The 15,882-nt window shown below is 35.6% G+C and overlaps 1 protein-coding gene across 4 annotated transcripts in view; it reads right to left on the bottom strand.

Annotated features, from left to right (window-relative positions):
- The window catches only part of rg (A kinase anchor protein rugose), a 150,777-nt gene that overhangs the window by 113,013 nt on the left and 21,882 nt on the right, over nt 1-15,882 (bottom strand). For all 4 annotated transcript variants that reach the window (XM_080179419.1, XM_080179418.1, XM_080179421.1 and 1 more), the window contains exons 7-9: nt 15,157-15,317; nt 14,506-14,587; nt 13,889-13,974 (exon numbers count right to left, since the gene is read on the bottom strand). In XM_080179419.1, the coding sequence (XP_080035545.1) occupies nt 13,889-13,974; nt 14,506-14,587; nt 15,157-15,317 (329 nt within the window). The remainder of the gene's footprint in view (nt 1-13,888; nt 13,975-14,505; nt 14,588-15,156; nt 15,318-15,882) is intronic.

Here is a 15,882-nt window from a genome sequence, read left to right as displayed (position 1 = left end):
AATGTTGTCATCCTTGTTTTTATAGAACTTTGTTCCAATCCTATTGCTTGAATATGCATCTCTCACTTCTATCCTTTAATTTGTCAAAATAGTGTCAGCTAGATTTCATCAGCTATCATAGATAAATAAAAGTAAAAGGTAGAAAAACGTTGTAATATATAAAAGTACTAGTAGATCACAACTAGGATCTAGGGCATTGTATTTAGAGTAAAAAGGGGCCATAAAATAGCCTTTCTGGGGCCTATATGAAGTTTCCCTAAAAAGAAATCGAATCAGTTCAATAGTTTATGAAATCTTAAGCTTCAGAAAAAAATTTTTACTACTTGATATTATAGGAAAGATAGGACCTGTCTGTAGCGAAGTATCTACCTAACTATTGCATAAACCAATATGGTTCTCATTTACAGGAAAGATTAAATCTAGTTTAAGGGAGGGTAACACCACCCACCCAAAAGAAATCGCCTCTAGAAAAATGTACTTCGCCCCAATTGAAAAAAAAAATTTATTTAAGTGAATGATCGACTTTCCACCCTTTTTTCATTTAGTGCCCTAAGAGGTCTCTGAAGCATAGCCGCTAGTTTAGCTTAAAGTTAAGGGGAAGAGCAATTGTCAAATTCTGTGTCTATTTTAAACATTTGATTAAATGAATTCTAATTTAACAAATTCTTTGTCTTACAAGCTATTGAAAATACAGGCGAAAGTCCAAGAGAGGCCCTTTGAAGTTTTTTACTCTTTTAAAAGCAAGAAATATCTTCTAGGTGCAAAGCACCTAAAGGCTGAAACGCTAGAAGTGTCTTTAAACACATTTGAAAGATTACTTTAGATCCAGGTATAAGGTATAACCAACAAGCGAAACCAATATAAAATAATATTTGGGGGGCAAATGGAGAGGTCGTCAATTTTACGATGTGTTGTCCCCCAACGACAGCTGAAAAACACGTATAGGTTTCGTGATTTTTCCCGAATTTATATCATTGTTGGTATAAGCTGCGTTAGATCATTTCTAAGGAATATTGTAAGATTTTGGCCCATTCTTAAATATTACATAATGATACTCCTCTAGGTGATAAAATAAACAAACGTTTAGTATTGCAGAGGAAATCAAATACACAATTAAAATCAAGGAAAAAGGAATATGTCAAACAAGTCTACTTTTTTGGGAATATTTTTTCCAGTATAGCTTCAAAACAAATTAATATCCGCTGGATCAGAACCGGTTCTCATTCATACTGAAAAATTATGTATAGCATCGTTTAACAGACAATTAAATTAAAATCATAAAATTTAAAATACAATATCTTGCTAAAAATGGTTATAATCATATTACTTTTTCATTTTAATATCCGCGGAAAGCTGTCTATAAAACGATGCGATAAACAACTATTAAAGCAACTGTTTGTTCTAGGTTTGTGTCCGTCCGACTGTCCTTATCTAAAATAACATGAAGTCTCTGCGCAGTCTACATCCATATCTACATGAAATCCATTTCTTTGCTACCTGTGTTAATATATTTTTTCATCCTACTTACAAACTTATAAAAAAAAATAACAGAATTTCACATTTCAAACCTTGTGTGTGTTAGATTTTCCTTATCCCTCTTATATCTCTGACTTACATAAACAATAATTAAACTAAATTAATATTCTACTCTCTGCTGTAATACATTATAATAATAAACACTCACACACACACACACACACTCACACTTACATACACACACACACACACAAACATTTTTATGAATATCTTTAGAGCAAGATCACAATTATGAATGAATTGCGCAGAAATTACAGCATTTTGATGACTAACAAAAGGTGAATGCCTGGGAGGGAGAGGACAATGGACTGTAAACCACGTTGTCTTAATTCTTAGCTCAAAAACTTTGTTTGAAGTTTGATTACCTATATGATTACGGTAAGACTGTGACTTCCGAATCTTTATTTTAATTTCTGCGCAATTTCAAACTACCAAAAGCATACAAACAGACACACACATACACAAACATACTTAGTCACAAAAGCTATGAAATGGATTAAAGGGGGGAGGCGGATGTGCCACTTTTTGAAACCAAAACCAAAAGTCAACAAAGGAACTCATCTAAAAAAAGAGTTACAGGTCTGAGATTTTGCATGGCAGTTGCTTTATAGGGGTACAATATGGAACTGTGAAGAAACGGCGGCGCAACCGCCGAAAACCGGCGCTTCCCGCCGAATTTTTTTCGCCTTTTCTCGGCGGTTTTCGGCGGTTGCGCCGCCGTTTCTTTACAGTTCCATATTGTACCCCTATTAAGCAACTGCCATGCAAAATCTCAGACCTGTAACTCTTTTTTTAGTTGAGTTCCTTTGACTTTTAGTTTTGGTTTCAAAAAGTGGCACATCCGCCTCCCCCCTTTGACATGCTTTACAACAGGGAAAGGAATAGGTTTATAAATTCTGGTTCAAATCATTGACATTGATAAAATACCTATCAGGTCAGTGATATGATCAGCAGTAGCAAGGAAATGTCGTGATTCATGGACAGGTGCGACAAATAATGATAAAGGAATTTAAAAAAAAAAAAATTGTCTTATATGTGTCCAGTTTCCTTATACATTGGTTTAAGAGTGAAAGATAAACCAGCCCGTAGAAGAAACAATTCGCACATTTAAGATATTAAGAGTTAGATAATTGATCTTCAATAAAATATCCCTCCCTGCCTTGGATGTTGAAAATGTGCCAACTCTAGTTTGTCTCAAACTTTGGTGCTCGAGTATTAAGTAATATTTAGGAAAGGTGGTGTGTAGAAAATATATCTGATCCTTTTCACATATCTTTTTTATCCACTAGGTGCTATTTTACCTCCTAGTGGTCTTTCCTGGACAACGGATCTACAATGCAAGGATAAGAATATAATTGACTCACTTTTAAGTATTTGACTCCTTTGTATCCTTTAGCTATAAGATACGGCAAAATTCTTAGCACTGAAAATCTTAGGTTTTGACTCCCTTCCCCCTGAAACAAATGTCGTCTTTTCACTGAAAGTAAAATATAAACAGCTGTTTCTTGTTTACCTTTTTTACACTTTAATTTTTCCCGCATGGAGAACGGCTGCTACTAACTTTTCCCTTATTTTCTTTTCTTTTATACTTTCAGTGAAATAAAATAAAATAAAAAAAACTAAAGATATATTACCTCCACACTTAACCAAACCACCCAAAATAATTAAAATTTTCCCGCAAACAACATGTGATTTTTTTTAGGTGTCGAAATCACATCTTTTAGGTTTAACAGGCACCTAACCCCATCCATTTCAGATATGTCAAGCTCTAACAATGATACACCTACCAGTGATCGAAACACTGGGACCCAGATTGACAGTGGTGCCGGCAGCGCAGCCAATCTGCAGGACGGCGATAATGTTGTCGTTCTACCAGCTACTGACGGGGCAGGGGGGTCTGTTGTGACTTTGGCAGCCCCCACCCAGCAAGCGACGAAGTCCTCCACAGTGAAAAAAAAGAGGGAAAACACACCAAGAAAGGTAGGAACTTTTAATAATAGCAAAAGTGCATTGTTATCAGAGTACAAAAATCAAAATGAAAGTCCTTCTAAATTGAAAAATTTTAAGGTTGTGCAAGAAAGCTTAAGATCTTCTCCAAGGCTTCAAGGTACAAAAAGAACCTTTGTGCCTCTGGCCAGGGATGATAAAACCGGAACCGGAGCTACCCCTGTAAAGGAGAGCAAGGTAAAGGGTGTATCCCCCCTGTCCAGCAGCACACCCCAAGCGGAGGCGCAAGCCAATGCCGAGAAAATAGAGGAGGGGTGTATTGAAAAATCCCCCACCTCGAGCAATCTATCTATCCAGGGGGAAGAGTTTCCTCCCTTGCCCCTGGCTAGTAAGAAAACTAAAGGTTTTAAAGGCAAAACCCTAGAAACATTGAAGAAATCTAAAGCTAATTTGCAGGACAAAACCGTAGCTGTGGAGTCTGATCCAGAATCAGGTTCTGGCTCAGACTCTTCAGTGGATAGTCACACTAAGTTTCTTGATAACTATATGGAAAGCATAGATGAAGGTGACGGCAGTGGCTTCAATGGTTTCACTCAGGAAGAGCTCAATGCTGCTCAAAAAACTAGAGTAGAATTGAACACAAGCTTCGGGAGTGACACTATTGAGTCCACTAAAGCCACTCTTCATGATGTAAATGACACCAATGAGAATGACTACGTTGGAGAATGGAAATCCGCCCCAAAAAAGGGAAGTAAGGGAGAAAAGGGAAAGGGTGAAGGCAGCGGACAAAATCCTCCAGCTAAGCCAAACTCTGTTAGTGTCAATATGCAAACATCTAATTCTGTTACTATTCAGGAAAGGAGAAAACATTTGAACAGAAAGGAAGGAGAGGAAGGTTATGGTCAAGGGGCGAAGCCTAAGAAGGCTAAACTTGACAACTCCTCCTCCTTTGCAACGGCCCTTAAAAAGGGTCTTAAAATTGAAGTAAGATCCACTAGATCAAATTCAGATCTAGACCAGATAGACTTCAATCACCTGGAGCTATACATGACAAACACATATATTGATGCTGTGGTTAAACCATCCTTCAATATAGTAAGGGATATGGTAGAAAAAGGAAGGAGCATGGGAGGCGTATGGTACGTCCTCAAGAATGAAGAATACATGAATTGGATTCTAGACTGTATTCCAAGGGCTGGCATACCTGAGGGCAGATCCGATTATGGATACAAGGTCTTCGGACCTGGTTGCAGGCCCTACAGGTACTTCTTGATCAAGGGTATCAAAGAGAACATCTGGAGATCCAGGGAGAAATTTGTAGCTCTTATCAGAGCTCTAAACCCTCACCTGGACTACATGGTAGATGACTTTGAGGATGGCTCTAAAAGGCCAACACATATCAGAGTCTGCAGTGGACTCCTAAACAAGAAGAAAGAGGTCACAAATAAGGGACATTTCTCCATTATTCTAGAAATGGATGAGTTCTTAATCAAGGACTTAATCAGGGAGGATAACCTAGTGTCAGTGGCAATGTTCTCCCAGGTAAAGGCTGTTGGTGGAGGCATCGAAAAGGCCATGAAACTCAGGGGAGTTAAGGAAATGGAGGGCGCCACCAGCCTCGAGGATCTCCTGGCTGATACCAAGCTGCAGGATGACATAAGGGACATGGACATAGAACAGGATACCAACGGCCAGAATCAGGCAGGAACCCAGGAGGAATCTGCCATGGAAAATGGTGAATAGGTAAAAATTTAATTTTCAATAATCGGCGTAGGGATAGGTCAAGTGTAGCCATAAAAATCTCACAGTTAAATCTCCATCACTGTGTGACGGCTATGACTACACATGATCAATTTTTACATAGAAATCATAACACTAGTAAATCGCATATTAAATACTCTGGCTCCATTTCTCTCATTCAGGAGCCTTATTTTAATGCAAGAAACTTTAAAGTACAAGGTTTTTCAAAGGATTTAAAACTCTTTGTTGGTACTAACAACAGCAAACTCCGTGCGTGTATCGTTGTAAGTAAAGAAATTGATGCGTGGCTTATAAACCAATTCTCAAATGAGGACATGGTAGCAGTTGGGGTCAAACAAAACAATAATATTAACATCTATTGTTCCGTCTATTTACCATATGATAGTCCATCCCCGCCCCCCAGTGATTTACTAATTAAGTTGGTGGATCATTGTAGGGTAAAGGGTTGGGGTATCATTATAGGATCTGATGCCAACAGCTGGAACCAAGTCTGGGGCTCCTCAGACAACAACCCCCGGGGGACAGCACTTTTGGACTGGATCCTGGGGACACAACTACATATTGTAAATAAAGGTAATAAACCAACTTTTAATGATATTAGGAGGGAACAAGTTATAGATATAACCTTATGTAGTAATAACATTGTGGACAACATTGAAAATTGGCATGTCAGCAATGATGTCACTCTCTCTGATCACAACAGAATAGAGTTTGACCTCATTCTTGAACATGCAGATAACCCTAATGATACCTACAGGAATATTAAAAAAACTAATTGGTCAACTTTTAAAAAGGATTTAAAGGAAAATTTTCAGGACACAGGTAACGAGGACATTGATACAATGGCCACAGAGCTTGAAGAAGCTATAATTAAGTCTTATTTAAGTAGCAGCAAGGTACTTAAATTCAAAAAAAATAAAAAGCCACCCTGGTGGAACAAAGACCTTACCATACTCCAAAAAAGGGTCCATTCCACTAGGATAAAGTGTAACAGGTATAAAACACCGGAAAACCAGGAGGAGCATAATTCCTTTAAAAGGGATTATAAGTACAAAATTAGGAAGGCAAAGGAGGAAGGTTGGCAAAAATTTTGCACAGAATTAGAAGATCTGACCTCTGCAGCCAGATTACAGAAAACATTAAAACAAGGTAAAAAACAAATGTTTGGTACATATAAAAAACCAGATGGATCATATACAGAGACACCTGAGGAAACTCTAAAACTGTTATTGGACACACACTTTCCAGACAGTGAGGTAAATATAGATCATATTCCAAGAACATATGAACCAAGTAATCTAGATGTCAACAAGGTAATAAATACCCAATCGGTTAAAGCAGCTTTTAAATCTTTTAAACCATATAAAAGTTGTGGGCCAGATGGGATTTACCCAGCCATGCTACAGCAAGGTATAGACATTATAGTACAAAAGGTAGTTAGTATCTACAGAAAAAGCCTCCAAACGGGAATTATCCCAAAGGCATGGCTAAAGGTAAAAATTGTCTTCATCAGTAAACCAGGTAAAGTAGATCTTAGTGACCCCAAGTCGGTCAGACCCATCAGTCTTACATCCTTCTTGTTAAAGGGACTAGAACGTATCATTTTCTGGCACCTTAACAAGACAACCTTCAAGTACAACAAACTTCACCAGAATCTCTTCTCATACCAGGAAGGTAAAGGTACAGAGGATGCTTTGCACTCTCTAGTTCACAAGGTTGAAAAAGCCTTGGAGAAAAAAGAATTTGCAGTTGCTCTATTTCTAGACATAGACGCTGCTTTTTCAAAGGCAAGTATTGAGAGTATTCTCAAAAACATGGAAAGAAAAGGTATTGATCCAGGTATAGTACGCTGGTCTGAATACATGTTAGTACACAGAGAATGTTTTGCAACCTTAAATGGAGAAACAGTAATGAAGGTACCAACTAGAGGCACTCCCCAAGGAGGTATTTTAAGTATCATTTTCTGGAACCTGGAGCCAGATGACCTTCTGGACAGGTTCCCACAGTTACATCCCAGTCTTATAAACTGTTTTGCAGATGATATTGTAGATATCATATCAGGTATTGACATGAGCACCATAGAGTGCAGACTCAGGCAAGACATAAAAATTTTAGAAAAATGGGCCACAGACAGCGGCCTCAGTTTCAGTGGCCAAAAAACCAAGGTAATGGTTTTCACACTGAAAAGAAAGTACAGAAACCCCATATTGTTCTTACAAGGTGAACAAATAGAGGTGGTACAACATTTTAAGTATTTAGGTGTCACCCTAGACAGTAAACTGACCTGGTGTAAACACATTGAGAACATCACAAACAAGGCCACCAAGACTCTGGCCATGTGCAGGTCAACCATTGGCAGAAACTGGGGACTTAAACCTAAGGTATGTCGCTGGATTTATATCAGCCTTATTAGGCCTATATTATCCTATGCAAGTGTTGTATGGCTAAAGGTTGCCATAGAAAAAAGTAAGTTTTGTAAACTTGAAAAAGTTCAAAGACAAGGTTGCCGCCTCACCCTTAGTGCAATGTGCACCACAGGGTCAGAATCAATGGAGACCATCCTAGACATCAGACCCATTGAGATTCATCTCAAGGAAGTGGCCCTAAAAAGCTACATCAGGTTAGTAAGGAATGGAAACTGGAAACATAAACCTGGAGAAACCCATAGTAAGTATAATCATTCAGTTATTGTAACTGAATTAAGCAAAGAAATACAAGATATTTCAATGCCAACGGACAAACTTCTTCTTAAAGAGAGGGAGACCTGTGATTTTAACACAATCATTAAATCCAGGACAGAAATGGAAAGTATTAAAGTTCATATGAAACCCAGAACCCCAAATACAATAAATGTATTCACCGATGGTTCCAAAACAGGAGCAGGTAGCGGTTATGGTTACATTTGTAAAGGTACAACAGATATCAAGGCACAAAACTTTGATCATCTAGGTAAGCTCGCCACTGTTTTCCAAGCTGAATTATCAGCACTGGAACAAGCCGCGGCAAAACTTATTCAACTCAATATTTCGGACAACACTATCAACTTTTTTGTTGACAGTCAGGCCGCCATTATGGCAGTAAGTAACTTCACAGTGGTCAACAAGAGTGTTCTTAATGCAAAGAAAGCTCTTAATATTCTTAGCAGAGATAATGTTGTTAATGTAAACTGGATACCAAGTCATGTCGGCCACCTTGGCAACGAGGTGGCGGACAGACTTGCCAAGCTAGGTTCCTATGGAGGCGACAGCCATAGGACCAGGCCAGAACCATACTTACCTGTGTCGCTAACGTACATTAATTCTACTATTAAGGAATGGGGACTAAGAGAACATCAGAAAAAATGGCGAACCAGGAAGAAAAAATCAGACTGCAGGCAGACAAAAATGATGCTACCCAGCATACGTAATAAAGCCTGGAATTTTATCCAAAATTGGACAAGAAGAGATGTCATGTACATAACTCAAATTCTAACAGGACATGCATGTGTTAACAAACACCTTAAAGAAATGGGGTTTGCTGACACAAAAGCATGTGAACATTGCAATGACCCCATTGAATCTATTGAACACATCTTAGGAGATTGTCCCAAATACAATCAAATAAGGGCAAACATCTTCGGTAATAACATTATATTAGCTAAACACTTTTGGGAACTCAATCTGAGGGATTTAGTAAAATTCTTCAAGAAAACCAAAAGATTTAGCTACTTTGAATAAGTATTAGCAACCATAATGTAAATATATATACACACTTATTTTTAGGTAAATACTGTATATACTGTAAGCTCTATTGAGAGAGGAGGAGAGAGAGAGAGAGAGAGAGAGAGAGAGAGAGAGAGAGAGAGAGAGAGAGAGAGCGGGGAAGGTGGAGAAGATGAGGTATGAGGTGACGGACCTAGAGTCTGGCCTTGGTGATCATCAAGTTGGCTGTGCAGCCCAGGAAGATCACCACCTCACCCGAGGTTATCAGGGTATTAAGTAATATTTGGCGCAAATTTTACATCCCATCATTTGAGACAATTCAAGTCATTTCTGTTAGTTCTACCAGTGGGAGGGGAGGGTATGGAGTAAAAGGGGTGTAGGTTGTTAGTAATTTTAGCCAGCTACACGTTTCACTTTAATGTAGTACATGATATTCTGGTGTAAGATCCAATTAATGATAAATCCATTGTAAAAAATAACGTAGCTTCTCCTCAAAGTGCCTAGCGAGCAAATAAAACCCTAACCCCTCCTTTTCTTAGAAATAAATTAGAAAAATGGGTAGGGTTAATTGTTTCCCAACGTGGGCCCTGACTCTGCGGGCTAACCTTTACCCTAAATTACCTAACATAACCAGAAAAACTACCCTCTTTTCTTATCTTTTAATCTATTTCAAGTTCTATTTATTGGTGTCCGAATGTTTCAAAATTGTACTAAAAATCCACCATTAAATTAAATTGTAACTTTGCTCATATAAGTAAACTTCTGAATTTGAGATTTTAATTCAGGGATTTATTTGAGTGTATTTAAAGCTAAATTGTTTTAATTTTGTTACATTCATTTTTTGTTTAACTTCTATGCTTTCTATATATTTTTAGCATTAGATTATTAGGCTAAATAAATCAAACTGTGAGGGGGACAATCACTTTGATAAAGTCTAAAAAGAACACAAATTAAAACTCAAACTTTATTATAAAAAAGCTAGGTATGTAACCTAATCTTTATAAGATATATACTTATCTCAATGTATTGTATAAACAATTTTTTCAGTGCGGCTTCAGAACTTATTACACTGAAAAATCAAGTATATCATGATATTATAAAGAATTTTTCACGGATAATAAAATAAAAATCATAAAACTAATACCAGTTTTGAAAGTCTGGGCCTTCGGCCCTTATGGCTAACAAAACTGATTTCAATCTTAAAGTTTTTTATTTTTGTATCCGCGGAAAGCTGTCTCTAATACGATGCAGTAATTAACTAGTATTATTACATAATCACATTGTTCTTTGATTTTCCTATTTGTAATGGTCAGACATATAAATAAATATGTTAGAAGAACATGCATAATCAACAGAGAGAAATAAATCTTAAGAAAAAAGTTAGAATATGTTCGTTAGTCTCTCCTTGTATGTAGTAAGTTAGTAATAAGTATGGCAAATTTAGGATTCTCCTGTCGGTTTCGAATATACACTGAGAATCCTGTAACAATAAGGTATTATATGGGATGCGTAAATAGTCATTAGGTCCATTTTAAACATGTAGAAATTTGGCTGTTGAGTTCTAATATCATGAAGATAAAAATCATTCTATTAATTGAATTTTGTAAATTTTATTTCTTGTTTTAAAAGTAATTGAGAAAAAAAAATAGTTTATGATCTATTTGTGTATTTTCTTAATCTATTTTCCTATCCTGATTATTTTTAGTTAGGTAGGTAGGTAACTAAGCAAAGCTGAATAAGCATTTTGTCAGCGCTCACATCATTTACCCTTCAAAGAAAAATTGTGTGCTTTACCACAAAGTTCCTAGAGAGCACTAAAAACGCCATCCTCCTTAATATTCTTTTAAAAAGGGGGTAGTCGGATATGATAAAGACACTTTTGAAACCAAAAAAGAAACACAGCACTGAAATTTGGCACAGCAGTTGATATTTTGAGGAACACTGTGGAAATGTGAAGAAAAGGTTGCGAAACCACCAAAAAGATTTTTAAAAGCGAAGCTTTTCTATAATTAGGGTCGGTCCGTCAGTCCGTTCGTCACGGATAGCTTTTTTAGTTAATTTAGACATGTTAGAATTGTCCTATCGATTTCAAATTGTGCATGGTGATTCCTTTAGTAGTTAGGTACGAATTAGAAAGCGTAACAACTCTATAATCATTACCAAAATGTCCGTACGTTCATTTTAAACATGTTGATTTTTTAACTTTTTTAAATAGCTTTTTTGGTTAATTTAGGCATGTTAGAATTGTCCTATCGATTTCAAATTTTGCATGGTGATTCCTGTAATAGTTATGTACGAGTTAAAAAGCGTAGCAACTCTATAATCATTACCAGAATGTCCGTACGTCCATTTTAAACATGTTGATTTTTTTTACATTTTTAACAACAATTTTGTATGTGACCTAATTATCCGATTGGTCTGATTTTTGGTATACTGATTTCTGGGACAACAAAATACAATATCATAAGCGAAGCAACTCTATAATCAAGTCCAAATATGTAAGTATGTCCATAATCATTATTCTGTATCAAGCAGTTTTTCAACAAATTTACTTACAATTTTGCTTTGACTCTTATACATTCGCATTCTAATTATTTAGTTCTGACATTATACTTGTGTTAATGTCCGTTTGTCCTACCGTTTCAGAGCTTCGCTTTTATGGATGTTGTCATCCTTGTTATTTTTAGATTTAATCCCGGGGATGGTTTTCGGCTATTTTTAGTCTATGTTCTTATACTTTTAAGAAAAAAAACCCCTAGTTCCTAGTCATCAAATTTACTTAGGTTTTGAATCTTATTTTGTTGATAATTGTATTACCTAAAGCTATTTGAAGATAAAAAAGTAAACTTACTTAGAAATTAGTCCGAAAATGAGACATACAAATCTTATAAAAAAAAATCGACCTTGCATTATTATGAATAAATAAATGCATATGATGAATATTTTCAGACTGTATATGTAAATATTCTCTTTGAGGATTATCCTGTATTACAACAGTATGGACAAATACTTAAAACAGCATAAAAGAATATTAGTTTTTATGAAAATTTACGCATAAAGGATTTTTAATAAATGTTAATTTACTTTACATGTAGATTGTAAACACCCCAAAAAAATGTGAAATTAATTCTTATTAGTTTTAGCCTTAAAAGCCTTGTTAAAGAAACCCTCTATTTCTGAGGCAAAAAAAATAAGGTTGGTTGTTTTTATTAGGTATTAAGCATAGGGAAAAACAATTCCCTAAGGTATTTAAATTGTTTTCAAAAAAAGGAGGGGGGGGGGGGGTTGAGGGTAAAATCGACATTTATCCAATTTTCAAAAATGAAATAATTTCCGGCTGTTTGCTGAGCCGTGTATTTTTAATTTCCCAGTAATTGTTTATCTTTTTTTGTTGTAAATAAGTGTACTAAATTGGCTCACATTAGTACAGTTCTAGGATAAGTACAGCTAATAAGTACCACAAGTACTTGGTACACATACAATACAGTGGATTAAATTGTACAAAATATAAAAAAGGGTTCTTGTTTAAAAAGAAGTATTAATAATATTAAAGTAACAGGATGTCTGACTGTGTGTATGTTTGTTTGTTTGTTTGTCTGTCTGTCTGTGTGTGTGTCTGTCTGTCTGTACCGAAGGATCTCGCTAACCGCTGAACCGATATAATTTTCTTAACTAACTTTTAAAGGATATTTGAAAACCTGAATAAACATTTAGGTCGAATTCAATCTTATTATTCTATGACGGACAAACATACTAATAATCATTAGTTACAAAAGAGCTTAAAGATTTACTTTAATTTACTCCAAAATTATAGAAAAAAAAACACTAAAATAACTTTCATAATGTTAAACCCAAGAAAAAATAATAAGATAAGATTTTCAACGTTTTTTTAATGTTTTTAAAAGCAATGCGAGAAAAAATCTTCGAACTGAAAAACATAGAGAAAAAAAACCCTCAAATAAAAACATCCAAATGGCCTATTCTAACCCAATATGTAAAGAAAAAAATGTGTATAAATGCAGACACCGACAGCATTTAGGAATATCAATTAGACAGTTCTATCTGTGTATACAAGCAGGAATAAGGAATAGCCAAAAAGCCAAATAAATCCAAAATAATATTTGGGAGAAAGATAAAGAGTCGTCTTTATTACGATAAATTGCCCCCCAAAATCTAGAAAAAATCAGCTGAAATTAGGATTTTTGAATTAATTAAGTTATAGGTTGCAGCTGGTATAGAGAAAAAAGGAATATCTTAATCTTTATACTATCTCATTTTTCGTCTTTTTGTACCTAATGATTTTCAATTAAAATTAATAAATGCGAAATTAAATCAACCGAAGCAACTATTGAACACAACCCGCATCCCCCCCACTTAGTTTTGAATTCAATTCAAATAAGGTATGGTAGATTAAATCTTTTATACCTAACCCTAGTGGTGCCCTTATCCTAAAGGGAAGGGTGGGTGTCAGTACTCAACGAGGTGCTTAGTGGGAAAGCTACCATGTCATGAAAAATATATTTGTCCCTTTATTCTGGAAATTACTTTGCAGTGCAGTTGAATATAAATATTATTATATTACACACACATATATAGGTGTACCAAGTCTTGTCTACAGCTCACAAATATTCAGGTATCTAAAGGGACAAGACAAATCGACGATGGCCGATGATAATAAAACGATACTTTAGGGATCCTAGTATAATAAGCAGCCCAATGTCCCCTCTCCCTCCCTGCAAATTTTAGAACAAGACCGGCAAGAATCAAAATTAAACTAAGGTCCTAGGATATTTCATATTTTCAAATTAGTTGCGGAAGTAGACCGATCTTTTGGTCATTTTCAATTTCTCATATTTTCTCCAATTAAGCAATAATTTTCGCAAAACTTAAATGACTAGGTAACATTTATTTATAAGTATTTAAAATACTAAATCATTACTTACCTAAACAAATAGGGTTTTTCTTTCTCGATATTGATGGAATTGTACGGATCCAAGCGAAACCAGGTTGAAAAAGTAAATCCGTTCTCCTTAAAATAGATAATTCGTACAATTTGAGAATGATTCAAAAAGAATATTCGTCTTGAAAAACAAAATTTTAGCTTAAATAATAAAATGGAAAACTTAGTCCATATTTGGCACATTAAAGTAAATGAAAGAAATCATTAATTTGGTTTGGCTTTAATCTTTTTTCAAAAACGTTTCTTAAAAGCAGAAGCATTCACATCAATTAAACAGAGGGCTGTAAAGATTAAAGTAAAAGAATAGAGGGGGGAAGAGCTTTAAATAACTCTACCAACGAGGTTGAGAACCTGTGTCGACTTTCAATAAGGTTTAAAATATCAGTCAATAGTGTCGGAAATATAAACAGATCCAAGTCGTTACAAAAACGCAGAAAACTATTTTCTAACAGACGAAAAAAGTCTCCACCATTTGGACCAGGTAGTTGTCTAGGTTATACATGTATACTATTCATTTAGTATGCAAAGCACTTGAAAAAGCGTAGTGTTTCTTATATCTTTTTTTTCCTTCTGCACGCCACTGTGACTACTTTCACTTACCTGGGGAAATTTTGCCAAAGGTGGAATCATTATGGCACTGCCAGATTTTCCAGGGAAACTGAAGAACACATCAGGTCCAGATCTAAAATTAATACAATATCAATTAGTGGATTTTTTTCGCAAAAGATGGTGCACTTGCATTTTTCGAATTGTAGTCGACTTTTACGCCATGAAGGATGTAGGCTAGATAAAAATGGACGCCAGATTCGAAATCTACGACCCCAAATTGTTTAGAAGTGGACTGCAATATTAGAGGGTGGTCCTTAATTGTTATCATTAAGAGTTTGTATATTGAGAACAGTAAAATATTAAAACTAGAATTAACTTTTTTCTTAAAACACTTAATTCAATCCTTATTTTAAAAAATACCTAACAAGTTTTCTATGACGGTGCTTGAAAAATAACATTAAACCGGGTAATGAAAATTAGATGTTTAATTATTTATAGGGTAAATTCTTAAAAGAAAACATATTCTTCCATTACGAAATAAGTACATTGAAGACAATGATTTCTTAAAAATATCTATACATCCAAAATCGAGTGTTAGTTTTAAATGTTTCAACCAATAAAGAAGATAAAAAAGTATTAAAGTCCGACGTATGGACAAACACATGCACTTAAAGAGTAGTTTCGCTATTCAAAAAACTTTACCTGTTTGGCATTTGACGCAGGACATTCAGCAACTTGGTTGAATGCCTTGGCCACGCCATGTTTGTGGCTTTCATTGAAGAGAAGAGAATCTTTAGTTCTCTGACAGTTATAGAGTAGCTGGCCAATACTCCCAGTAGCTCCACTAACAAATCTGCTACAATCTAAATAAAAAAAGAGTATGTATTATTGTAGGATAAAATTCAAAGGTGTAAAAGTAGAACTTGTATGTACATAATGTTTCTTTCAAATGAATTTTCGATCCTACATTACAAGTTGGTTTAAGGCAGGGATCTAAAGAGATAAGACAATGGCCGATAAATATACCCATTGATGATACACAAAATTACTCCTTCTGTAGATTGATTGATTGATTGATTAGCCTCCACAGATTTGTCACATGCATCTGCCAACAACATGTATTTTGCGTCTTATATTGAAATTTATCAGGTAGATCCTTCGTCGAGCTTCAGAAATTCAGCAGCCTGTTTAGGCTTTGTCCATAGGGATACAACTGTCAGGGTTGTGGGGTCGTCGGGGCAGTTAAAAAGGTGTGCAGTGTCGTGAGGAACGTAGCTACAGTTGGGGCACTTATCTTCAACTGTATTGTCAAGTCTTGTTAGGTAGGAGTTTAGTTTGCGACTAAAACCAGATCTAAGTTGCGAGAGCTGGGTCCTAACATGTCTGGGAAGAGAAAGTTCTTCTTTGTTAATTTCAGGGGGTTTGCAA

This window comes from Acartia tonsa, chromosome 12 (assembly GCF_053477335.1).
Source record: "Acartia tonsa isolate MP-2025a chromosome 12, ASM5347733v1, whole genome shotgun sequence".
NCBI classification, from domain to species: Eukaryota; Metazoa; Arthropoda; class Copepoda; order Calanoida; family Acartiidae; genus Acartia; species Acartia tonsa.
The sequence above is the reverse complement of the archived record's forward strand: the minus strand, read 5'-3'. Positions and strand labels throughout refer to the sequence as shown.